Source organism: Hippopotamus amphibius, chromosome 4, assembly GCF_030028045.1.
Source record: "Hippopotamus amphibius kiboko isolate mHipAmp2 chromosome 4, mHipAmp2.hap2, whole genome shotgun sequence".
Classification (NCBI taxonomy): Eukaryota; Metazoa; Chordata; class Mammalia; order Artiodactyla; family Hippopotamidae; genus Hippopotamus; species Hippopotamus amphibius.
In genome coordinates, this window is record NC_080189.1 from 159,703,560 (window position 1) to 159,730,917 (window position 27,358).

The 27,358-nt window shown below is 39.1% G+C and overlaps 2 protein-coding genes across 2 annotated transcripts in view; one reads left to right on the plus strand and one right to left on the minus strand.

Moving 5' to 3' along the window:
• BBOF1 (basal body orientation factor 1) overlaps positions 1–6,711 on the plus strand; it is a 30,874-nt gene extending 24,163 nt beyond the window's left edge. The window contains exons 8-11 of the mRNA XM_057733851.1: positions 226–719; positions 2,867–2,968; positions 6,344–6,418; positions 6,582–6,711. Coding sequence (XP_057589834.1) covers positions 226–719; positions 2,867–2,968; positions 6,344–6,418; positions 6,582–6,711 — 801 coding nt within the window. The remainder of the gene's footprint in view (positions 1–225; positions 720–2,866; positions 2,969–6,343; positions 6,419–6,581) is intronic.
• Positions 5,782–27,178, minus strand: ALDH6A1 (aldehyde dehydrogenase 6 family member A1). The gene is made up of 12 exons (XM_057733838.1): positions 27,027–27,178; positions 20,038–20,097; positions 18,933–19,007; positions 18,598–18,759; positions 18,291–18,369; positions 17,187–17,489; positions 15,914–16,035; positions 14,334–14,523; positions 13,945–14,126; positions 11,988–12,167; positions 11,616–11,714; positions 5,782–9,744 (listed from the first exon to the last, which is right to left on the minus strand). Exons 1-12 carry the CDS (start codon positions 27,084–27,086, stop codon positions 9,640–9,642), a joined length of 1,617 nt encoding a protein of 538 aa, XP_057589821.1. The 5' UTR covers positions 27,087–27,178; the 3' UTR covers positions 5,782–9,639.
• Positions 27,179–27,358: the final 180 nt, after the last annotated feature.

The window sequence follows — 27,358 nt, forward strand, 5'->3', positions numbered from 1 at the left end:
TTTTAGAGGAAGAAACGTTTCTTAATTAGCAAAATTCGTGGCCTTCATAAGTCCAGACAAGGACTCATTTGTTTCTTACTCTTTATGCACAGAATACCAAAATATCATCGTTGCAACCTGGCCTCAAACTCAAATCTCCTGAAATAACGGAAATTAGTGAGAAACTTTTAAATTCTGAAATTAATTTAAAAAAAACCTCTCACCTCACTCATCTTTCTGTTTTAGGAGATCAATGATCTGTTGATTAAGGAAAAGATAATGCAACTTACCCAGCAGAGATTACAAATTCAAACTCTACAGAAGAAGGTAGTAAGCTTGGAGACTGCCCTCAGTTGCATGACCAAAGAGTTTGAGACTGAAGTTTTAAAACTGCAGCAACAGGCAATGGTAGAGAACCAAGCTGGTCAGATTGAAATTTTCAAGCTGCAGCAGCTTCTTCAGATGAAGGACAAGGAAATGAATCGAATAAAGAAGCTGGCCAAGAACATATTAGATGAGAGAACAGAAGTGGAAAGATTCTTTTTAGATGCTCTCTACCAAGTAAAGCAACAAATCCTATTTAGCAGAAAGCAATACAAACAGGTAGCACAAGCTGCTTTCAATTTTAAAATGAGAGAGGCCTGTGCAGGAAGAACAGAATATCCCCAAATCCGAACATTTGATGGCAGAGAGCACAGCACCAATAGTGTGAATCAGGATTTTATGGAGGCCGATAAATGGTACTAATAATGCTCTAATATTTTGTCTTTTGTACTGCTCTTTTTGTGCCCTTTAGAGAAATAAAAACCCTAAAAATTTCAGTTTGATAGTATGTAAGTATTGAATAGATTACCCAGTAAGTTACTTGACGAGAGGAACTTTCTCACTCATCTTTGTAACCCTTATGCTTAGCATAGTGTGTGGGGCTTTATAGGTATTCTTAGTAGATTGTCTGCCCTTTTGTAACAGAGGCTTGTTAAAGGGATTATTTGTTCCATTTTGAATGTCATTGTAATATCTTTTAACACGTTCCTTTATTTTGTTTCCTATAAATTTGTTATAAAGGTTTGATTAGATTCAGGTTAAACATTTTTGATAAATATACTTTCACAAATATTTTGTAATGTTCCCTTTTCTATTCTGAGATGAAATTCATAGGTAATAATATCTAACCAAACCTATACTTTAAAAAATCAATATAAAAATTCTTTGTAGCAGCTCTTTGTTGTACAGAACTGTCCTACAGATTAGAGGACACCAGTAGTGCCCCCTCGATCATTGTATTAACCAAAAGTCCCCACGAGGTTCTAAAATACTCTGTAGAGATTTACTGCCGCCATGATAAAGGTAGTAAAATGATTGAGACGGTTGTAGACTATATACAATGATTAATGTTTCCTGTTAGCATTTTTATCTGTTTGAATACTTTTCTCCCTGTAAACCATGGATTAAATTGTAGTGCATTTTAAAGATTATTCTGAAAAAAGAAGTTTTATATCCCAGCACAGTTAGATTCTTCAAAGGCCTTAAGAAACTTGACAGGACTCCCCACTACTGTGCACTTAATATCTTATTAAGAGGGCTTCCAAATGTGTTTTCTGTTTTAAATTATTTTTTAATGGGCTAATTTGTAGGTTCTTTTAAATTATGTAGCTGTCGGGAAGGTTGGACATGGCCAGTGGCTGTTCTTCAAAAATGTCTATACCATAGTTTTTTTTACCTTCTTGCCATATTCAGAAGTCTATTAATAACACTATTACTATTACTATATTATAATAATAGAGTTATTATAATAACCATTACCAAGAGATTCTCTGTAATTTTCTCTTTTTTATTTATCGTCAAGCAAGTTGAGTCCCCATCGTACATAAGGCAGTTTCTTTTACAGTTTTAAAATCTACTGTATATTAAGTGGCATATAAGTTTTCAGAGCAAAGTACATAAAATGATTCTCTACATTGTTATTGCAGAAACTGGGTACTTCCTATTCTGCCTTCTGAGCAATTTATCACCTTAATCCTAGTATTCTATTGCCTTTACCAGGAAGGCAGAAATTGCAGTTAAAATATTACATTACCTGCTTAAGAGGCAGATTGGCGAAGGACAATCGAAGCGTATGGTGATCATAAAGCAAAACCTAAACTTAAAGAAAACTAACCCAACTGATGTGTAGGCAAAAATATCTCTTACATTATAGATCAATATTCTATCTACACATCAGCCAGCTTTTGTAAATAGCAAGTAGACTGTGAATCCTTTAGAAAAGTTGTGGTATAGATAAATGCCTGCCTGGAAGGCTTCATTACAGCCTTATTTGGAGGTAAGAACTAGACTAGATTAAGTTACATGTTATTTTATGTATTTACCTCTCATCACTCTATTTTCATAGCAAAATATCTACTGAAGACGTGCTAAAAGGAAGTTATCAATAATTTCACCAAACAACTGTTTTTTTCTTGCCCTTTTGCCTTTGTGTTATCTGGATACATAATGTTGCATTACAACTTTCTATTAGGTTGGCCCAAAAGTTCATTTGGATTTTTCCTAACATTTTACAAAAAACCCGAACGAACTTATTGACCAACCCAATATTTTACTTATTTGTTTAATGTTTGAGCACATTTTTTCATGTTGTTACAGTTTTTCTTATTTTCATTTTATTGACAACATAACACTTCAGATTGCCTAGCATATTGATATGCTTTTCAACTTTATGATTTTGTAATAGACATAGTTTGCTTTGTAGTCACTACATTTGGAAACCTGATAATATTCAGTTATGATTTGGAAATTTTCTTTTCTCATGTTTACGTATTTTGTATTTTTTAAAAAGAAGAGACGCTAACTTTGACTTTTTTTTTCATTTTTTTTCTTTGAAATTGTTTAGCACAGATATTCAAGGAAATGTGGATATTGGAGATTTGACCTGGGAGCAGAAGGAGAAAGTCTTGAGGTTGCTCTTCGCAAAAATGAATGGCTTTGTTCCTAGGTAACTCTCTATTTCAGTAGTGAAATACCAGTACATTATCAAACCTAGAGACCATATAGGAACAGTGAACATATTCTTACTTAGAATTAAGGGAATGGGAAAGGACCAGAAAATATAAAAGGGTCATACACTTAGCTTCTGCAGCTCCCAGAGATAAATGGAAGATGCGTAAGTGAGCACAAAAATGAAAGAGGAGTAAGAATTAAAGGGGAAAGAAAATTGATTAATCTTAGGTGTTTAAGGTAATGCTTCCTAAGAAGGTATAACATTGCTCAGTTGAATGAGTGGTAACTAAAGAGAAGCATAACAATTGTTAAGGTTTTATTGGTCTGCAAGGATAAGTAAATGATTTTAAAGCTGATTATTAACCAAGGGAATCTCTAATACCAAGAAAACAACCTAGAAAGGGAAACAGAAATCCACAGGTACTCCAAATAATTATTTTTAATGATTAGTTTCACTCTCTTTCTTCACTATGTTTTATCAGTGACTAACCCTGGTAATGAACTATAAAGTGGCTAAAATAAATCAACCACTTATTGATTGCTTGTTAAATGCTTGGCACCATGGTACTGTGGGGATTCAAAATAATTAAGGGATTTTTTTTATCTCAAAGAGCTTACAATTTGGTTGCCAAACAAAAGCAAGTATAACAAGGGAAAAAATTAGGTGGTGCAATGAAGTATAGTTGGAATTCAGACAACATGTCAGTGGACTAGAGTAGTCAAGGAAGACTGAAAGAAGGTGACTCTGTGAGGTGCCTTGTAGAATAGTAGTAGAGAGAGCAGGGAGGGCACATCAGGCAAGGGGCTTAGCAGACAGCATAAGGAAAAGCCCAGAGGTAGGAATGGGTGTAGGGTATTTAGGCAACATTGAGGAGAAACTGCCTGGCTTGAGGAAATTTGGTGATGCTAGAGAGTAATTAGTAATTAGAAATGAGGTTTAATCTATGGATTAAATTATGATGAGCCTTAAAAAGCATGAAGAAAATCCTGAACTTTTGTGGATTCTAGAGTAATGTAACATACTTTTCTTCTCTGCCTTGAAGGAATACAAGGAGCAATAAGCCGTATTCTCATACTCTCTCACTGGAAGGGTTCACAGGTCGTTGTTCTCAGAGCTGACCTTAACCTAACACAGTGACATGTATGATGGACTGAAGGACAAAAATAGAGTTGGGACCAGTGGAAGCTACTGCACTGCTCTGGGCATGCAGCGGTGAGGCGTTTAGGCAAGAGTGGGGGCAGTCAGAATAAAGGGGAGAAACTGAGAGACACTAAGGAAGGAGAAACAGGACTTGGTGATCAAGGACAAAAGGAATAAAGAAAAGAAAGAGTAAATGTTTAAGATTTTTAGCTTAAGAAATGAAGGAATTGTGATATGAAAGGCAAATGAAAAATCTGGGAAGCCAGTGTGAGGGAAACATTTAAATTTCATTTAATCCATCCTTTAATTCATTTAACATGTACATATTGAGTGCCAACTATATACTGAGGATATAGTATTGAGCAAATAAATACATCATGCTTGATTTCAGGGAGTTTATGGTCTACATAGGAAGGAAAATATTGTTCAAATCATCACACACAAGATTATGACATAGGTTCAAAGGAGTGGGATACAGTGGTAAGAGAGCCTAGGCTAGGGGAATCTGACCTAATTGAGGAGATCAGGAAAGCCTCTAAGGAAGCAAAAGCTTGAGCTGATCTGTAAAGGTAAATAGGAACAACAATGGGGGGTTGGGGAGTGATGGAAAAAACATTCCAGACAGGAAAAATACAAGTAGTATTTTCAGTGTTGAACTGGAGATGATGGCAACAGATTGGAGTGAAAAACACTTAAGGCGTTTGTAAATAGTGATTGGAGTACTCATGAAAGTTTAGGAAGGGAGATTTGAGCATGTTTAGTGAAAATTGGTAGTTGAGTTTAGGAAAGTGGATGAAGGTACAAGAATAAAGGACTGAGGCTAGAACCTTTAGGAATAACCACAGTTAATAAACAGGAGAGTAAAAAAGAGTACAGCCAAAAGAAAAGAGTTTAAAGACCTATAGGTTAAATGGAAGATGGAGAATTTTGAAATGGCTTTTGTGTCTCTGGTAGACTTTCAAAGAGTTTAATTAAAAAGATAGGTAGGCACTGAATGTCTGTCTCATTGTGAGTTGATATTTCTGTACCCCAGGAAATACAGCCAGAGTACCAGGCCTCAAGTTCCACACTGTGTTGTTTTTAGCACTTAGAGAAACAAAGGAATTTGGGTGAAGTCTTTCACACCAAAGCAATGAACTTGAACTGGCCACAGTAGGATGATGTCTAAGCCCATTGGATGAAAAAAAAGATAAGATAGGTATAGGATGGTGAAATGTTGAGATAAAAAGAGAAAGCTCAAACCAGGGAGTGGGGAGGAATTAGAAGATAAAAGGTCTTCCAAGGCAAGTGGAGTATTTAGGAAGTTGGTAAGAGTTCACGCTTGGTTGTATATGATTGTGAATCCAACAGTACATTATTTTTCTTTGTGATTGAACTAAGTGAAAGGAGTATAATGAATGCACTGCACTCTTTAGTGCATCAGCAATCACTCTGGCTATAACTCAGGCACTAGTATTATCTAAAGTACATTTTTTTTCATGCATTATTTTTGGACTATTTAATATAGCCAGATTTTTAATGGGGTTATGCTGCTTTCATATGCACCTAATTGAGGACAAGTTTTAGGAGCAGGGTATGTCTTTATCTGCTGGCAAATAAACCTACTATACTTTTTGTAACTCTGTTAAGCTCACTTTCAAATTAGAATATTGAATGAATGATGTTGATTTCCTGGTCTTTTTTTTTTTTTTAGATTGAAAGCAGGATTTATTCAAGGTGATACACACTCAATAGACAGAATGTGAGCCATCTCAGAGGGCGAGAGGGCCTATTTTCCTGTTCTTAAACTAGACTTTCCAAAGTATAAGGAAACATTTTTATACTGTGCCTATCTCCATTGGGTAACTTTCCTGTGTTTTGAGATCCTTTTTGTGGGAAGAGAATTTTTTGGCCTTGCTTTTGGTCAGTACTCTGGTTCAACCTTGCCCCACCATTAATAGCTGTTGTATGAGTATCATTGTGATTATATTCATAAATATTTCCATTTCTTAAGTTCAACATGTCTCAACTTTAAGAGAATGTAAGTTTAAATTAACTTACCTAATATTATATTGCCTCTATGTGTGTATAAAAACTCATTTTTGAAAATAAGAAGCCCATCCAACTGAAGCGTTTCCCTTTAGCAGTTATTTATTTATTTATTTATTTTTCCTTTAGCACTTTTAAAGTGTAGTTGAAATACAGGGCATGTGAAGACACTGCTTCACTGTTAACTTATACCCACTACAGGAAATACAGCCAGAGTTCTAGACCTCCAGTTCCAGACTATATTGGTCCCAATGATGAAACAACAAAGGAGTTTGGGTAAGCTCTCTTGACAAAGCAGTGAACATGAGCCTGATCACATGGTGGTTGTGGACATCTTATACATACTAGAATTGAGTGAGAGTAACATAACAAGTCTATTGCTCTCAATCAAGTTCTGTATGTGTGGTTGTTGACAAGTCTTACTTTCTCATTACTGTAGGGATGAAGGTAAGCCTCAAGATCAAACCTTCATCACCCAGCAAGTGCCAATCTTAGACTCTACTGGTGAACTGGTGATACCCAATATTCAGAGAGGATCACAAGAGTCTGACATAGTAAGGAGTCTGTAATCTAACCAAACAATACACATAATTGTTCCCCTTCCTCATGCGGCTTCTTCTAAGTCACAGTTCTTTTCTCTACTAGCCAGGAGCTCTCAGGGATCAGTGAAATGAATAATAACATTAGTATGAGATTGTGGACATTTTAATAACAATATCCATACTAAGGCAGGCATATATTTAATGCAAATGCATATTTGTGCCTCTTTTAGTGTGGAAAACCTATAAATTGCCTTTTGAAATATATAGCCCAGCTAAAATATGTACTATCCTTTATGTAAGAATAAACATAATGACCATATAACTCTTGGCTTTGGACAGAGGTGGGAAGTCTGAGTCACTATAACCTAGTGGACAAAGGCATTATAGGGAAGTATGGTACCATAAAATAAAAGCCAGATTTTCTTTTAAAGAGCTTTTTACTTATAATTTGTGTACATAATCAATGAGTACAATGTAAAAATCTGAAAATTTTCAAATGAGGCCACATCAAAGCAAAAAGAAAATAAAATATTGAATTTTTTAGCTGCTACTACCATGAACACAGCTTTTTTTCCATCTAAGAAATAACTTCTGAGTAGCAAGTAGCTAACCAAATAAGTTGATTGCAATTAGAGCAAGACAATTCTGATTAGTTAGTATTTCTTAAAGAGTGATTTTCCTTAAATGTAAGGAAAATTTAGGAGTCTCTGTGATTATGTTTAATTCCACTTGGAATTTAGACAATCTGACCTTTTATTCAACCCAGCCTGTAGTTGTTGGACTGGATTAAATATTACTACCAGTTGCCAGCTGTGATAAGAGGTAAAACAAGGTGCATTCTATTATGAAATTATAAATTTCTATTGCCTCACACATAGGAAGGCAAAAAAAAAAAAAAAAAGGGGGGGGGCCAGTAGGGTCATAGATGTATTTTATTAAAGTTCAATCATCAATCACCTCAAGTGATTCAAGATTTTGACATTCTATCCAGCAGGTGGTAGTAATAAGCCTAAAATCCACAGAGTGCACAAACATTTTCAAGGTTTTTCCCATCCTTAATTCATTAAGTAACCCCCATGGAATAGGTTAGCATTATCTATGTAACTAATGAGGAAGCAGAAAAATAAATGACCTATGACCTCTGACTGAGGACCAGAGACTACTCTATTGGAAATGAGAAGCCTTCTCCTAGTTCAATGGGTGAAGACCATATCAGAAAGACAGGATTCAACTGGGATGGTAGAACAAAAAGACAGAATCTATTCTGTTTGGTACATAAATTTCTGTTCTGACTTAAAGTTGAGCTATAAGCAAAGAAACAAAAAGCAGAAAGACAGCTGAATTAATGGTAGCAGAAAAATCTGTCAAAGCATTTCTTCACTACTTCACACATGGGGAGCTTTGAAATTTCTTAGGCCCTAATCAATTACTTTACATTAAGGGTTCTTTCTTTAAGAAGTATCACAAATGAGAAATGCAGGCAAGAGAAAAGAATGATATAAAAAATTCAGCAAGCAATATCAAGTTAGACTTACTTCAGGCAAGAGTAAAGTGTTGCTCACACTTGGAGAACACCTGAGTTTGAAGGTTTTGGGCCTCCAACCCCAAAAGTAGGAATTTGGTTCTTCCCTTCCAAACTGGAAGAACATTTTTAAGAAGAATTTCTGTCTTGGAGAATTCAACAGTGTTACCCAAGCTTGTATCTTTGAGGGTGGTTCATTTTCTCTGACCCTTTGTTACTCAAAGTACTAGGAGCCCTAAGATATGTTCTGTTCTTGTACATTATACTGATCAAGTCAGGATTCATTTGATTTCAAAGCTAAGAACAGTGGTTAAAACTTGTTTATAGAAATGCATTTTGGAAGAGAAGAATACTGTAAAACGTGTAGTGAATGTTTCTTCAGTTTCTTATTCAGCCAGTAAATAATATTCTAGTGATTCATGACCACTAATTCTATCATTGTCACTGTTCCCGCTTCCTAAAACCACTTTCCAAGGATACCTCAGTATGTACTGGATAACTCAAGTTTTCGTCATGTGCGCCAAGTATTAAATTTCAGGGGCATTGCCTTTCTTTTTACCATTAATCACTTTTCAATAAATGTGAGATCCTGTTAAGCATTATTAAAAAAAAAAAAAGTCTTGCTCACTTTCATGTTTGGGACACCCCTTGATTGCTGGGCCTATTATAACTTTTGAATAGTTTTCTAAAAAAAACTTGTTGGCATCTGAATTAATGACTGAAGCATTAATTAATGACTGCTGAAGCAAACCCTGAAATTTAATACACATTTAATGCACATGACAAAGACTTGATTTATCCAATACATACTGAGGTATTCTTGGGAAGTGGTTTGAAGAAGCAGGAACAGTGACAATGATAGAATTAGTGGTCATGAATCACTAGAACAAAGTGGCATTCAGCAGAAAAGAAAGAAGCAGTTGTCACAACTGTGGGATAAGTAGAGATGTGTGTAGTGTGGGATAAATGAGAGGCTCAGCAAAGTTTGGCAGAGAGGTCTTGCCCACTGGCATTTATGTAGGGCTGTGTTTGAGGATCAACCAAAGGGTGAATTATTTTTGACCTATTTCCTCATCCAAGAGATCTCGTCCTTGGAAGCTCTTTACACACACTAACATTCTCTTCCTTCAAGTCATCAGAAAAGGGGCGAATTTTTAGAAAACAAGTCTACACTGTTATTCCAGAGAAGCATTTCATAGTTAAAACAGTGACCTCAAAAATAAAATTATGAAGAGCAAGTGAAAATATGGTTTCAGAATTACACTAAGAGTTTCCCTACTAGCAGCTTCACAGGAGTTAATGGTTCTGAGAAAGATTTTAGTTACAAGGTATTCCAATCCCAGGGATCTGATATGAGCAAAGTTGGCAGTTGGAGTTGGTCAAGAATAAAGGGCGATTACTCAGGATGGACTGAGTCTGGAACAACCTTGTCTCTAACGACCCATGGTAGGCATAACGACAGCAGGTGAGGAAAGAGAAGCATCTTCTTCTTTCCACTGAGAAGTGATAGTCTTTAGCTGAGTGTAGAACTGGATGCCCTAAAGAGCACAAAGAAAGAAAAAAAATGGTTATCATATATGCCCATGAAAAGAGGTTTCATGATTCCTCTTAATCAGCTTTTGAAGAAGGAGCCATGAAATGCTATTCGCGTTCCTACTTGAGGAATAGGTATAACCAAAATTCAATATATTGCTCCTGAGGTAATCTATGTACAACATTTAGCATATTACCTGGCATACAGTAAAGAGTCAAATCTTAGCTATCATTATGCTGAAACTAGCCAAGAGCATCTAAATGGAAAAACTGAACAATGTAAACTGTTAAACTTGTATTTATTTTATATGAATAGGCTTGAGTAAAAGAGAATAGACTGTGAAGATCTAACACATAAAATTACATAGCAAGCTAGAAGGATATTGTTAGAAAAAGCACACAGCTTGATTAAAATTTTCTAGAATTATTAGACAGATGATTGAACTTGGTGTACCTCAAAAAAAAATAAATAAAAAAAAGAAAAATAGAATTATTAGACAAAATCTGGGCCATGTTAATATAGTGAAAACAACTTTAGAGACTACTACATACTTTCAATATAAGATACAACTAAAGTTTACATTTTATTATGTAAGAATAATACTTTTATATCTTCTTTCCAGAATGCAAAATAGCAATTTAATTACCTAAGGATTTAAAACTTCAAACTGTGTATAAGGTCAGTCTTTTACTCTAAGAAACCTCACTTACCAGAGTAACTTACAGTAATTAAACAAAGACATAGGATAAAAAAAACCCCAAAACCGACAAACTATTTTAAGCAATAGTCTTACTCTGCTTCCCTTGAAAGAAATTTTTAATAGTATCAAACTAGTCAATTTTACAAAAGCTGTGACTAATGTACAAACTGGATAATCCACTGCCAAACCACCAGGGTTTTCTTAACCAGCTGGCCACACTGTCATAGTCTGCTATGTAATCCCACTGTTAACTTATTATCCTATAAAAGGGAGACCTGTATAGAAAACAAGTAATTTTTTTACTGAAGGTTCCAAAATGGCTGTATCTCTGTGGGACTACAAAGGACTTTCATTAGCCCATTTGTCCAACACATACTTGGGTACTTGCTCTGTGCCACGTTCTGCAGATAACTAAGTAATAATTACAGTGTGATGAGGGCTTCTTACCATGGCTTAGATAGTCCTACATGACTTGTCTCTGCCTAACTCTCTAACCTCATCTCTTACCACTCTCTTCCTCATTCACTCACTGTGCTCCAACCCATTTCTGCTGTTTAAAAATGCCATGCCTGTTCTTGCTTTAGGATATATGCACCAGTTGAAGGATGTGATAATAGTGGTAATTTGGTTCCAGATCTGTTTTATTTATTTATTTTTTGTTCAGTGCTGTATTTATAGCATTTTTATTATAGAATAGTGTTTAATATACAGAAGGTACTCAATAAAATTTTGAGTAAATAACTATTACAGAAGAAATGTGTACAGTGGGAGCACATATGAGGACATACCCAACCCAACACTGAAGGGAATGGTGGTGGTCAGAGGTGATTTTCTGGAGGAGTCCATACCTTACACTGATGGTTATGAGTCAGAAGAAAGGAGCGAAGAAAGGAGGGATGCAGGAAGAGAGGGTCACAGGCAGAGGAGAGGGCACATACAAAGGCTTGGGCTTACTCATGCTCTTTCCCCAAAATTCTGTTGCCTTGAGTTATTCAGGAATTGGCAAAATTTTGTTAACTTTGGTATCTTTTCTAGGGAACCTACTGACAAGCACTGCTGAACAACATATAACCTCACAGAAGCTGCTGGCCGGCCCTTTGTTGCAGTAACCTTGTTCCTGAATATGTTCAAGAAAGTTTCTTAGAGGAAAAGTATTTTTTTAAACTTAAAGTTACCTGTTTGCCATAGAAATTGGTGTCTCCCCTGAAGGAAGCTCGAGAGCCAGTGAATGAGAACATTGGCAAAGGCACTGGAATGGGCACATTCACCCCGACCTAAAGCAGAACAAATCCACGTCAAATACTAAGAAGAAGACTCAAACGAAGGAACTCCCCATTTAGAAGCACAAATGCTTGGCACCAGAGAGACCAATTTTAACAACCCACCTTCCACCCGATCATCCATCCCATGAGCTTTTATTCCTGAGAAAGAAATGGGGGGCATTGAGGGAAATCAGAGGGGCAGTGACTGATCACTGTTTACCTTCTCCCCTCACACAGGAAACAGTAAATGGCTATGAGAATCCCCTAAAAATTCTGTTCACAAACCTGTCCGACATCTACCAGGTGGGAATATTTCCGAGCAGTGGCTCCATTAGTGGTGAAAATGGCAGTTCCGTTTCCATATGGGTTGTCGTTTACAATCTTGATGGCTTCATCCAAAGTGTCTGTTTCCAGAACTACAAGAACTGGGCCAAAAATCTCCTCTTTGTAACAGGTCATATTTGGCTGCCAGGAGTGATGCATCAGAAAAGAAGTCAGTATTTTTTGCTTATTTGGTACTTTATTACCTACTTGCTTACACGAACAGCTTTTATGTTAGTAATCTCTTTTCATTTTAAATCATCTATAAAAAAGGTGCTTTCTTGTTATGTTCCATCTTCCAAGTTATTAATCATAAATAACCTGAAATTCCTATTACTATAACTATATAACTACACTCCTTTCCTTTAAGCACTGTATTTTTAGGTCTCATGACCCATCACTAGCTTCCTGTTTTAATGCCTGTACTACTTGTTTATACAATTGTTATGTTACTGAAAAGCTACTTGAAAATTCATTTTTTATAAATCAGATATATATTAAAAACACCACAGGAGAATTTTTCTATTTAAAGAAAGCCTGTGCTAAGTTTTCTGTAACATAAGTAATTCATTCTCATTCATTCCTTTGCCTCCCAGACAAGTCTGTACATTTTTATTGTGGTATCAGATCACATTACACATTCAAAACATCTTTCACCACTGTAGCTGGTCAGCTGTGTTTGTTGCTGATAAGTGGATTTTTCCTCAATGATTCTGTGGCAAGAAATCTCGTAATTTCTACTAAGATTCAACTCTTGATTATTCAAGCTTATAGAAGGATTATAAAAACCCCTCAATTTAGTCATTAATTTTAGCCGAGCAACTTTCAGAGTTTTGATAAATAAAAATTGACACCAGTTCTTTTTCTTTTGTCACTTTCTGGTGAAGATGCAGGTATTCAGTAAGTATTGGGTGGCTGATATATTGATGGAGACACTACATTAGCTATAAGCTAGGCAGCAAGAAGGAGAGGGAAGAAGAAATTAACATTAAACAAGTAACAAGCATAAGGTAAGATATGAATTGGCAAAATAATGATGTGTGGGCTGGAGTGGCTTGCTGCCTGTTTTTGTATAGCCCACAAGCAAAGAATGGTTTCTACATTTTTAAAATGATTGAAAAAAAAAAATCATGACACATAAAACTATATAAAATTCAAATTCCATTGTTCATGAATAAAGTTTTATTGGAATATAACCACACAATGTTAATGGCTGCATTAGCACTAAAATGTCACAGTTGAGTAGTTGTGACAGAGACTATTTATCCCTGCAAAGCCAAAAATATTTCCCCTTTAGCCCTTAATGGAAAGTTTTTCAACCATTGGTATATTGGAAAGAGGTTGGGAGTTAGGAGGGGAGAGTCATTCAGACTTGAGATAAAATAACTGAGTAATTCTGGCAAGAGATGAGGTCTCTAGTCATTAAATGCCTTCATTTATAAATTAAAGGAATGAGATGCCATTAGCTCTCATATTTTCAAAATAAATAACCCAATGGTGGGACTTCCCTGGTGGCACAGTGGTTAAGAATCCACCTGCCAATGTAGGGGACATGGGTTTGCCTGGGAAGATCCTACATGCTGCAGAGCAACTAAGCCCGTGCGCCACAACTACTGAGCCTGTGCTCTATAGCCAGCAAGCCACAACTGCTGAGCCTGCGCACCACAGCTACTGAAGCCCATGCAGCTAGAGCCTGTCTTCTGCAAGAAGAGAAGCCATCACAATGAGAAGCCCGTGCACCGCAAGAAAGAGTATGCCCCACTGGCCACAACTAGAGAAAAACCCACATGCGACAACAAAGACCCAATGCAGCCAATAAAAACATAAATAAATTTTTTTTTAAAAATTACAAAAGAAAAAGATAACCCAATGGTGCCTTTAGCTCTCATATTTGTGAAATAAATAATCCAGAGTTGTTCACCTTGACATTTGAGATGATGGTTGGCCCAACAAAGTTCCCATTTTCATAACCTTTGACTTTAATATTTCGCCCATCAAGAAGGATGGAAGCTCCTTCCTTTGTTCCAGTCTCAATCAGATTGCAGACTCTCTCTTTTGCCTGGGGGGTGATCAGAGGGCCAAGATCAGCTCCAGGCTGGTCTCCTGTAAAGCAACACACAAGTATTTAAGGTCTTCATTAACATAAATTATGAGTGCGAACTAAAGATCCAAATGACAAGTAGTACAGCACAAAGAGAGGCAATGGTAAGAATAAACATGATTGCTGCCATTGGACAAGGCCAATGCAAAAATCAAGAGCTTAGTACCACAGATGCAAAGTCTAAACAATCTAGGCAGAGAACCGGTTACCTGCATTGACTCTCAGTTTTTTGGCACGCTCCACCAGCTCTGGCAGCCACATCTTAGCTTCTCCCACAAGGATCGCTGTTGAAAGAGCCATGCAGCGCTGACCAGCAGCTCCAAATGCTGCCCCAACCAGCTGGTTCAGAGTATTTTCCTTACTGGCATCTGGCATAACTACCCCATGGTTTTTGGCTCCCTAAGGAAATATAGAAAGTACATGAATCTTCCCTGGCAAAATATAATTAGGCTAAGAAATTAAAGAATCTTAGATTTCAGATGAGAGTTTAAGGGAAGGACTCGAGAATTTATCCTGTGTTGCTTTGAAAATAGATATATTATTTTGATATTGCTGAAGTCCTGGTAACACTAAGTCTTCAGGTTACTTTTTCTTCACTCTCTCAGTTGAAAAGCTGATAGGTGTTTATTTAGATCAAAACCATTATCCAGCTCCCCCCCACCCACCCCCCAAACAAAAAAACACTGCCTCAATCACATTTGGTCAACTTGATAGGCTAAACACTGAATCCAGGAACCAAGGAGAACTCCCTTCTCTTTCCTAAGTTAGGTAGGAAAGAATTTGTTGTTTGTCAGGGTTTCCAGTTATATGAAGAGAAATGTAAACACAGAGCTACCAGTAGTCAGCTGAAAGGCAAAAGAGGAGGTAGACCTCCTGATACATGATTTCCAGAAAGAAATTCCCCCAATTGGCTTGCTGCCTGATACATAGCCTTATAAACTTCTATGCAGGATGACATATGGTTGTTTCCACACATTTCCAGATACAACTGTGTAGTTGACTACATGAATAGATACCTTGTCTGCTACTTAACTGTATCCCATTACACATAGTATAATGTTAGACACAGAATACATTCAAGAAATATGTAGTGGACTGGGAGGGGCATAAATCAAATTAGCCAAAACACATCCAGCCATGAAAAGAAAGAAACAGGCATATCATGAACAGTTTCCAAGCCTGTGCATAGGTGGCTACCCTTTCTGCAACATTAGCAGAAGGGTAAGAAAGTAGCAACTGGACATTATACTTAGTATCAAAGAATTGCAAAGTATTTGGCAAGGAGCTTGTCACTAAGGAACAGCAAAACTATGCAACCAAGTAAACCACACTCATATATCATACGGGGATATTTGGCTCTTTCCAGTGCCTTAAATAGCCTGCAACTCTTAGGGAAGAGCATATCCTTGACATTAGTAGTTAGGATATGCCTTAAAGCCACGAAGGACGAAGGACGAGGGCTAGCTGGAAGCATGGTATGAAGGAAGAAACAGGGCCAGAAACAGAATTTGGCAATTACTGCTGAAGCCTAAAGAATTTGAATATCATTTTTAAGGAGAAAAGTGACTTTATCACTGAGATTACCTGGATAAGATAAAAGGCAATTAAAGTGACTAAGAATAAAACTCATCACAAGGTTCCTGGTTACAGGGAAGACAATCAGGATGAATTGTGAATAAAAGAAACACTGGCATTAGAGTGGGATGAGTGGCCCCTCTGCTGAAGGGCTTTTTCTAGGTAATTTTATTACATATAACAGAATTTTGGGGAAAAAGGAATAAGAAGTCACCATATTGGCTTGAACTCTCTTGCCATGTCTTGACCCCCTCTCGAAGATGTACTCTCCTGCCTGGTTGGATCCCACAAAGCTGACTGCTTTGATATCCGGATGATCGCAAATAAAGTTTACAGCTTTAAGAAGAAAATAAATGATTACCGCAAAGGAAAAAAGGGCTATGGACTTAGCAGCACAGCAAATTTCCCCCTTTCTCACTGCTATGAATGAGAAGTTTTCATACATTTGTTTTTCTACCCTGGATTCCCATTTTGGAATTTGTCCTTGTTCTCTTAAATTCTTTTTTTGGGGCCATGCTGCACTGCTAGCAGGATCTTAGTTCCCTGACCAGGGATGGAACCTGTGCCCCCTGCAGTGGAAGCACAGAGTCTTAACCACTGAACCACCAGGGAAGTCCCTCTCTTAAATTCTTTAAACTACAAATTCTATTTAACCTCTTCTCTTTCATTATTTTTCCCACTTACTAGTCTAGAGTTTCTACTTTTAATCTAACTCTGAAGGCTACAACTCCTATTTTCCTCCAAAATAATAGCTTTTCAGTACTTGACTCTTCCTTTTGTCCTTTATGAGTGTGACATTTCCTCAACTGTCACTTATACTGGGACTCTCAGATACTACTGTGCCCTCATGTGAGAGACAACAGAGCATAGTGTTTAAAAGTAAAAACCAGGGTTGGCCTTCTTAGGTAATCACATCCCAACTTTGACGGCTTCTAGCAACGTGGCTTTGGGTAAATCACTTAATTTCACTATGCCTCAATTTTCTTATCTATAAAATGGGAAAATAATAGTACCTACCTCAAAGGGTTATTGTAAAGACTAAATGAGAGAATATATGGAAGGCATTAGGAACAGTGCTTGACACACAGAAGCACTTTTTAAGGATTAGGTATTATGAATCAGAAGGACTTTCAGTACATTTAAGGTCTATAAATTCCGAGTTAAATAACCTTATAAGTTTTCTCAATATTGAAATGAAAACTTTCTCTTTAATCTTAGCTGTCTTGCCCTAACCATATTTCTTTGTATTGTCTTGCCCTAACCATATTCCTAATGTATTCTGAAGGGCAAGAAGCACTGCTACTCCGCAGTTGGTTACCTTAGCACAGAGATGGCAAAACAGTCAGAAAACATTATCTTCAAACATGGAGGTTACTATTAGTAAATCCCTTCATCCCCAGGTTCTTCATCCTAAAACACCCCATCACTGACTCAACACCTTGATGTCTGGTAGCCAGATTAAGTGCCATGTACGGAGGGGGAGTTACCATCATGCTGTCCATGGATGACATTCAGTGTTCCGTCAGGGGCACCACAGTCCTGAAGCAACTTGGCAAGAAGCATAGTTGCTCCAGGGACTCGCTCTGATGGTTTCATTAGGAAGGTATTTCCACACACCATGGCCATGGGAAACATCCAAAGGGGGATCATGGCAGGAAAATTGAACGGAGCAATGCCTGCACACACCCCCAGAGGCAGACGGTAGGAATAAAGGTCCATGTCTTTGGTGATGGATGGCATGGTCTCTCCCAGCATGAGGGATGTCACACTGCAGGCATGCTCAACCACCTCTGGAACGGAGAAGAAGCAGTTGAGCCACCAGCTCTCCACACTGTGCACTATTTAGCTTTGTCATGCTCTAGGCAGCCCTGAGTGGCCAGGCCAACAACAGAGGGAAGAAACACTGGCTTGCCTTGTGAAGAGGTTGCGGAAAGTGAGGTTATCTGAGTGCGAAAAAGACAGTGAAATGCACGTACCAACTGGAAGGTCATTTGAGTAAAATAATGAGTGAAGTAAACCAATCCCATAGATACCTGAGTACTGTCGTTTCCCACAAGTATTAAAAAAGATATCATGGGATGTGGGGACTTCCCTGGTGGCGCAGTGGTTAAGAATCCACTTGCCAATATAGGGGACATGGGTTCGAGCCCTGGTCCGGGAAGATCCCACATGCCATGGAGCAACTAAGCCCGTGTGCCACAACTACTAAGCCTGTGCTCTAGAGCCTGTGAGCCACAGCTACTGAGCACATGTGCCACAACTACTGAAGCCTAGAGCCCATGCTCTGCAACAAGAGAAGCCACCGCAATTAGAAGCCCATGCACTGCAATGAAGAGTAGCCCCTGCCCACCACAACTAGAGAAAGCTTGCACGCAGCAACAAAGACCCAATGCAGCCTAAATAAATAAAATAAAATAAAATAAAATAAAATTTAAATTAAATTAAAATTAAATATTTTTTAAAAAGATATCATGGGATAGCAAAATCTACATAAAGGAAGAAGCAATCCCCTATTCTGGGGTCTTTGCCTCTCATCTTCCTTTGCTTCTTCCCAATGACCCTGAACTCTCCATGAGGGACTCTCTGCTTACGAAGGCCTCGAAATACATCTCCTTCAGCATCCGCTAGGGTCTTCCCTTGTTCCAGCGTGATTAACCTGGCAATTTCTTTCTAGAGAGAAAACACACAAATAGAAACTAATGCAAAGATATGACTCCTTTTACTTCTCAGGCAGCCAAAAAAGAATAAAAGTCAGGGAGAAGCAGTATGAGGGAGAGAGCCATGATCTATGTCTCTCTGGATTGTACAGTTAGGGAGGGCAGCCAAAAGGTCCTCTACGGGAGTGACAAGTAACCCCTAGGCAACAGTTTGGAAAATTATACCATTCAGATTTCTTACCAAGTTTTCTTTAATGAGTTGTTGATAGCGGAGCAGGACTTGCTGACGGCTTAATATTGAAGTCTCTGCCCATGCGGGAAAAGCACGTTTGCAGGAAGAAACTGCTGCATCCATTTCAGCCTTGGTGGCTTGAGGGACCCGACCAATAACCTCATTGGTGGCCTGATGGAAAAAGCAGCACATCATCCTTTGTCCCTGCCCCACGTTCTTCATTTTTCATATAGTCATAGGGGCAGCACTATGTGCTTCACAACAGACACCCAGGTCCCTATCTTCCCACCAGGTTCCCAGAATTCTAGGCTAGTAAGTTTAAGTCCCAAAGCAGCTTTGCTTACGGGGTTGTGGATGTCAATCCATTTGTCACTTTTGGATTCAATAAATTTCCCATCAATGAAGAGCTTTACATTTGGCTGGAGGAAAAACAAAACACCACAAAACTTTGTATTAGTTAATTGCTTTACTTCTCTCTTTCCCTTTCTCAAAGAGAAAAAGAATTGGGGTTGATAACTGAATTTTCTGCCCTCTAGAAATGCTATCACTAGGAAAGAGATACGCAATACACTTGTCTATGGTGCTGATTAAGATGGGGCAGAGCCTCTCAATACTGTGATCTCTCTGTAAATGGGAAATTCCCTGCTAATCACACAGTGGAACTTCATGAGTAAACATATGTCACTGAGAAGCATATACTAAAAAGCTCTGTGTTAACAAAGATTAGCTGTTATGACTTGCTGGCCCAGCTGACTTTCTGTCACATTACCATGAGCATGCATTACCTATGTGAGCAAAAGATTTTAAAAGACATTTCTATCTATGTAGTTTTTCTAAGAAGTAGCTTGTTTACATTAAATTTTTAAAGTGGTCTGTGGGCCCCAAAAGGTGAAAGACTACAATGTTACAGCATGTGCATGTTTCTATATAAACAGGATTTTGAGCACCAGTCCTTATATATCAGGTTTAGTTATTGCAAATGGCTGATAGTAGGTCTGTAAAAATAACTCTAGAGGTTGTAAAGAAGATAACCTTTCTGGCAGGGTCAAGAAAACCTCTAGAAGCCGTAAAAATGTTTGTATCTTTTGACACAGTAATCCTAATTCAGAACGGAAATAATATAAAAGACAGGAAAAAAAACCTACATAAATAAATGTTTGTTTTATAATACTGAAAAATAGAATAAATCTAAATGTTATTTGAGAAAGTTATTAGTTAATTCAGGCTGTATCTACCCGATAGATTATATAGCCATTAAAAGTCATAAAGACCCCCTTGCAATACTGGAAATACTTACAACGTAATAGACAAAATGTGAAATAAGAAAAGCAAGATAGAAAATTTCAAGTAAACTCTGACCACAATTATGTAAAGAAGATAAATGGGAACACCCCCAAATTATACCGGATTCCTTCTCCAAAGTCAACCTTTATTACCAAATAAACTCACCACTGAAGATGAAGAGAAGGAGGATGCTGGGTACCAACTGGAGTTCACCTTGGAAGAAACCTGGGAGGTAAAAGAATTATTTTGATAAATAAGAGCAGAAAATTATTAAAAATTTAGTGAATGGCTACTATATGCTTAACATTATACTAGTTACTATAGGTATATGAAAAAGGACTTGGTATTTGCTCTCAAGGATCATACAGTATTTAAAGAGAAAAGTTTTGGGACTATGAGACACAGCAAACTATGAGAGAACAATAAACCATAATGACCATGTGCTCAATCTCTAGGACAGTCCTGATTAAAAAATATTTTGTCATTAGACCATATTTTTCTAATTTTTGGCCTGGTAAATGAAGTCGCCATAAATCTAACAATAAGAAAACACTTAGGATGGTGTCTAACACAATAGGTGTTGAATATAAGATAGTATATAACCAAGTGTCGAATGTATGTATGATATGCCCATACAAATACTTAGACACGAATGTTCAAAGTAGCTTTATTGACAACAGCCTAAAATTTGGGAACAACTCAAATGTCCACGATTGGATGGGTGAATAGGGAAACTAGTATGGTATAGCCATATATTGGAATACTACTCAGCAATAAAAAGGAATTGACTATTGATATATGCAACATGGATAATTATAATAATTATACTGAGTGAAAGAAGTTAAGACTTTTAAAAAGAGTATACATAGTATAATTCCATTTATATAAAACTAGAAAATGTAAACTGTAGTGTCAGAAAGCAGATCGGTGGTTACCCAGAGATGACGGAGAAGGAAAAGAGGAGGGGGTAAGAGAGAAACTTTTGGGGGCAATTAATATGTTCACTATCTTGATTGTGATGTTTTCACAGGTGTATACAAATATCAAAACATCAAATTATACACTTTAAAATATGTACAGTTTATTTTAGGTTAATTTTACTTCAATAAAGCTGTTTTTAAAAATGCCACTGGGACTTCCTAGGTGGTGCAGTGGTTAAGAATCCTCCTGCCAATGCATGGGACAAGGGTTCGAGCCCTGATCCAGGAGGATCCCACATGCTGCGGAACAGCTAAGCCCGTGCACCACAGATATTAAGCCTGTGCTCTAGAGCCCGTGAGCCACAACTGTTGAGCCCATGTGCCACAACTGCTGATGCCCACGCACCTAGAGCCTGTGCTCTGCAACAAGAGAGGGCACCGCAATAGGGAGCCCATGCACCACAATGAAGAGTAGCCCCAGCCCTCGCTGCAACTAGAGAAAGCCTGTGTGCAGCAACAAAGACCCAATGCAGCCAATAAACAAATGAAATAAATAAATAAATTTATTTTTAAAAAAGTGCCACATGTACCTAACAGGAAAAGAATGTGTTATATAGGATTTAATCAGCAAATGGTGGGGGTGGGGGGGATCAGTTACAGTAAAGTCACTCTCTAAAAATAGTTTGTATACATGCTATGGAAGTTGATTTAAGAAATACTGAAGTCTAATCAAACTTAGCAAACTAAAATACTCAGACTGGGATGTAAAAGGAAGCTGTAATCTAACAATCTATTACCTTGTCTAAAGAGAGACCATGTTAACCAAAGAGTTTAGGGCTGCATAAAGTACAAGAATTTATGTGCCTGCAGCACTGTCCAGAGGAAAGGGTGCTGGTCCTTTGGGCCAGCAGACAGTCCTTCCAAATGCCTGGTCTGTTTCTTCTCCCTGTTCCCAGAAAAGCTATTTCAAACTATTATCACTCTCCTGGAGACCACCATGTCTTACTTATAGTCACATTCCCAATATTAATAGTACCTGGTATACAGTAGGTATTCAATAAATATCTACTGAACAAAGGAAAGGTCCACTGGGCAGCTATATTGCCTGTTCCCCACCCCAGACTTGGTCAGGTGTCCTTTTCTGTACTCCACAGTAGCCAGTATTTCCCCTATCAGGTTTATCTGTTTGTGTTGTAACGGCCTAATTACTTGTTTATTACCCCAAAGACTATAAATTCCATGAGGGCAGGCACTGAATCTTGTTTACCTACTTTACAGAGTTACTGTGATCAAGATTGTCCAGGTATGAACAATAGCTAGCAAGTAGTTCGTGCTCATTACATGTTGTTATCATTATAAATACTTATTTGCTCACACTCCTTGCTATTTCAAAACAACAATTCTCTTAAAATCTCCAACTCTGTTCCTTTCCCTCTCATTCTCAAGAACTGGTCTTGTGGATATAAACTACTGTATATAGGATGGATAAACAACAAGGTCCTACTGCATAACACAGGGAACTATATTCAATATCCTGTGATAAACCATAATGGAAATGAATATGAAAAAAAGAATGTCTATATATGTATAACTGAGTCACTTTGCTATACAGCAGAGATTGGCACAACGTTCTAAATCAATATACTTCAATTTTTGTTAAATTTTAACATAAAAAAAAAAGCTGATCTGATTTTTTTTCTACTTCAGAGGAAACAGAAACCACTGGATGGGAACTTCCTCAACTTCCTACTAGCAAGCCTACAAAACTGACCAATACCCATCATTTTTTCCTTTCTTCCTCTTATAGTGGAGAAGGTCGCTACCAAGGTTCATGGGGACAGAGTGACTGGGAGACAGAGGTGCACAGTCAATGTCTGTGGACTGACTGAAGAGGTGTCTGTCCTCCAATCTAAGGCTAATCTCTGCACCTGTGCCTGAAGTCAGCTGTTGCTCCTGCCTCAGACACTTCCATCAATTACCCTTTCTTTCCTGTACCTTAAACCTCTCTCCATCCAATAGCAAGGGTTCTTTACACAAATTACCTTTATTTCCTCATTTCCCACTAACTCTTCAATCAACTCTAGCCTTTATAATTGAACACTGGTGACTTCCTCCATACCATGGACTCTTCCTAGTCCTTCCTGTACTTGACCTCTTAGCAGAGGTGAAGAGTTAATCATGCCCTCTGTCCTAAATCCCCTTTCCACTTGAATTCTGTGATGCCCTGGTATCTTTTCTATCTCTTGGGCCACTTTTTCTCTGCCTTCTTTGCTGGTTCATTCTCCTATACCCAGCCTCTTAACTGCCTGGGTTCCCGAACCAGGAGAGGTCCCACCTCTCCTTGGGTGATTTCATCAACTCCAGTGGCTTAATTAGCTAGGTCCTGGTGATGCCCTAATCTGTAATTCTTCACCAGAAATCTTCTTCAGGTAATACCTACATTACTGTCTTTGACACATCTCTACTTGGAGGTTATTTAGGAACATGTGGAAAAATCTGACCTCCTCATCTTCCTCCCACCAACCAGCTCAATTTCCTATAGCCTTCTTTTCAGTGAATGGGGCTACCATCCACCTAGCTGCCTAAGCAGAAACCTGAATGTCACCCTACCTCCTCCCTCTCTCTCCTCAGTGAATCAAACAAGTCCTGGCAATCTGTCCTCCTAGAAGTCCTTGAAATGCACCCCCTTTTCTCTACCCCTCCCACCCTCACCCCAGTCTATACCATTATTGCCTCTCACCTGGACTTCAATAACGGTTTCAATCTTAAACCTTTTGAATCCAGTTTCCATTCCATAGCCAGAGGGTCTTTCTAAAACCAAACCTGGTTAGATCATTCCTTCATTTAAAACCCACCAATGGCTTTTCATTGTCCTTGGGATAAAGACTCACCTTGATATGCTTAGAAGACTATACATAGTACCTTTACTTCTCTAGTTTCCTACCTGGCCACTTTCCTCCTTGCTCTCTCTATGCTCCAGCCGTTCAGCACATGTTCTGTGCTCACACTGCCCTTGCACGTGCTGCTCTCACTTGCCTGGGATTGTTTCATCCCATTTGCTTGGCTCACATCTATTCCTTAGCTCCCTATCACTCTGGGTACAGGTACAGGTCAGTTCTATAGACTTGCTAGTAGGAAGCTGAGGATGTTCTCATCTAATGGTTTTTGTTTCCTCTGGAGTAGAAAAAACAAGGTTGACTCCTGTGAGTGAGAGGGGCAGTAGCAGAGTTGGAAGTTTTTAAGTCTCAGTTTCAGGTCTAGGCTAAGTACCTGATTATGGAGTTCATAAAACACCTGAATTCCTCTATTTCTCATATCACACTAAGGAACAGCAGCTTGTTTAATTACTATGTCTCTCTCCTCTTAGATCACTAGGCGGTTGTGTCTTCAGCCCCTGGCACCATTCCTGGACTGGAATAAGCACTCAATAATATTCTGCAGAATGAAAGAATGAGTACACACCAAGCAATTGTTGGATGTTAATTTTGTTTCATGTAAACTCTCTTATAGAGCAAAAAATGCACAGATCAGCCAACTAGAGTGTTCTAGGCCACTTAGTTTTATTTTGTCACTTGCACACAGCCTCCCTGCTGTCAAGAGGGCATAAAAGGCACTGCATCTGTATAACAAAACATTATCATATAGTTTTTGACAGGTTAGATCTCCTTTCTTTTCTTCATTTCTCAAGACACACTCATTAGTACTGTTGCTGAAAATACTATCCTATGTCCAGTCACACCAAACTTCTTGTTCTCTAGATGTTTATTTCATACTTGTTATTTCCTTTAGCAGGAACTCCCTTCTCCTCTGGCTAAAGGCCTCCTAGCCTTGCCGTACTCAAACACAGATCAACCCCTTTTAAAAGCTTTTCCTGAATTGCACAGGTTGAGTTTGGGGCTCTTTCCCTTAGATTCCTGCAGTACTGTGTGCACTCATTGTTTAGCACTTATTACTGGATTACAGTAGGGGGACTTTCAGTGAATATGTTACATATCTCTCCTTTCCCAAAGCTTGGGACAGCGTCTGACACAGAAAGAGATGCCAAGACTTAAGTCCTGAATTCTCAGCCCCATTGATTACTAGTTGGGAGACTCTGGATGACCTTTAGTGTCAGGAAACTTACTCCATTATGTTCATTAATTCTAATCTTCACAAATATTCTTAAAACTAGGAAGTGGTGAAGCTGGGATAGAATCCAAGTATGATTGTGAAGCCTTTGCTCTTTACACTGCATCACTGAAGAAAGTCACTGAGTCACTTTAAGACTAGTTTTCTTATCTTTAAATGGGGGTGATAATATCTTGACTGCCAGAATCTAGACTACTCTTTATCAGTGTCATGTTATAGTAACTCCTAGTTGACTTAGAATTACTATCTCTGTTCTTTTCCAGGCCAATTCTGAAGTTTCTTCAAATGAATCAGAAAATAATGTCTATAAAATAAAGTACTTGGGAAGGGAGATTCTTTTCCTTGATGCAAAGGACAAAACAGCTTCTTAAGGTTCTTAATGACTTGTGATGGCAGAGGAGGCAAAAGAAAAAAAAAGTCGATTTCAGTAAAAGATTTTGAGGAGAAGGTAGTAGAAAATATAGGGTGGAAACCGTGTTTCCTCATTACAAAACAAAACAAAACAAAAACCTAGAAAAACAGAACTAGGATCACATCAAGAAATATGAGTGAAGCCAGATCATCTGACAAACTCTTCCAACCCATTCTCCACACTGTCCCATTAAACAGCATATTTAAACAGGAACCTTTGCTGACTCTGCAAAGAATCTTAAAGGTGCATAGTCTCTGCAGTAGAACTCACCGAAACCTGGTAAATACTAATGTTATCTATAAGCCCAGCAATATAGAGGAAGAAGTTCCCAGGCTGGATATAATGAGTAAGAAAAGCAAAGTTGTTTCTTGCAGGTCCGATAATGTTGCCTGTAGTAAATCTTGCCTCATAGTCTAAGTCCTTGCTAGGCCATGAACAGTTGGAAATCACAGGCCTCAGACATGCAGCTCCTGTAGCTCTACCACCTATTCTCAGGCTGGCTTCAGAGAAAATCTAACCCCCTACCCCATCTCATCCCCACCCCCATGGGCAGAATTGAGTCACACTAAGAGCTGACTTTGGGGTGGGAACTTGGAACTTACACTTCTTATCTTCCTTGGCTCCCATTTTCTATCACCTGTTTCAGAGACTTTTTGTCCTTTGCATGTGCTTGAAACAAACTGGTAGCATTAGCTATGTGTTCTTATTCACCGCCAAGATAAACAGTGTAACTGCTGAGAGAAAGTTAAACTGAAAGTCTTGGCAAGCAAGGGCACAGCCCACAGCCTGTGGAAAATACAAAGGGCCATAGCTGGGGAAAACAGCTCAGCAAATGGCTGCTTGGGGGAAAACCTAGTGTATGCTTCTAGAAGGGGATTCAAAGTTCATTCACTGGACTTCCTAGGTGGCGCAGTGGTAAAGAACCCACCTGCCAATGCAGGGGACATGGGTTCGAGCATGGGAAGATTCTGCATACCACAGAGCAACTAAGCCCGTGCACCACAACTATTGATCCTGTGCTCTAGAGCCCGTAAGCCACAACTACTGAGCCCACGTGCCACAACTATTGAAGCCCACGCGCCTAGGGCCCATGCTCCATAACAAGAGAAGCCACTACAATGAGGAGCCTGTGCACCACAATGAAGGGTAGCCCCTGCTCGCAGCAACTAGAGAAAGCCCCTGTGCAGCAATGAAGACCCAACACAGCCAATAAATAAATATAAAAAAAGTTCATTCACTTACCTCGCCCCTCGTGTGCCTCCTTCCCCCCCCCCACCCCCCGCCTTTACCTCGCATTGCAGACGGTGAAGAAGAGTGGGGGAAGGGAACAATCTAGACGCTCCCGGCAGAATGCTAAGAAAGGTGATCACAAGGGGAGTTTCTGGGGCAGAGGTGAAAGGGGAAGACGTGCGCAGACCTACAGAAGTGAGGGCAAGAGAGCGTCGGCAGGGATGCGGCAGGGCTGGAGGAGGAGAGTGGGCCAGAGCCAGAAAGGGGGCGACTCAAGAATAAAAGGGCCAGGGGTGATAGTCCTGGGCTGGACCTAACGAAAGCAGATACTGAGTGAGGTGTGGGACAGGGCCGCACAGGGCCGGTGGGCACAGGAGGGTCAGCCAGGAAGCGGTTGGCTTGGAGAGCGGACGGAAAGGACCGAGTTTCTAGTTTCGCCACCCTTTGGCGCCGCCCTCACTCGCCTGCAGGATCCGGGCCCGCGCTGCCGCCGCCGCCGCCACCACCACCACCGCCGCCGCCATGGCTCTCGGTTGCCTCTTCTCAGCCCCCAGCGCCTCTACGGTCTGAGACTGTCCAGAGGCACGACAGCTGCCAGGCCTGGCCCCGCCATCCTGCTGCACCTCCTCATTGGTGGAAAGGAAAATTTCCCCTAGCCAATCACTCGCTCTAACACCTGACTCCGCCCCTGAGTCCCGAGGCCTGGGGGCATGCGATTGGTCAGAAGTGATAGAGCTCTCGCCTCTCTCCACCTCAACAATTCCGTTGGCGGAGGTAGGGACAACTCCCCGACTTG

Coding starts and splice junctions, on each gene's coding strand:
- ALDH6A1 (XM_057733838.1), bottom strand. CDS start 27,086: ATGGCGGCGGCGGTGGTGGTGGTGGCGGCGGCGGCGGCAGCGCGGGCC. Junction 19,008..20,037: donor CCTTCTCTTCATCTTCAGTG/GTGAGTTTATTT, acceptor TTTTTCCTCCAG/CCAAATGTAAAGCTCTTCAT. Junction 11,715..11,987: donor ACCTGGTAGATGTCGGACAG/GTTTGTGAACAG, acceptor GTTCTGCTTTAG/GTCGGGGTGAATGTGCCCAT.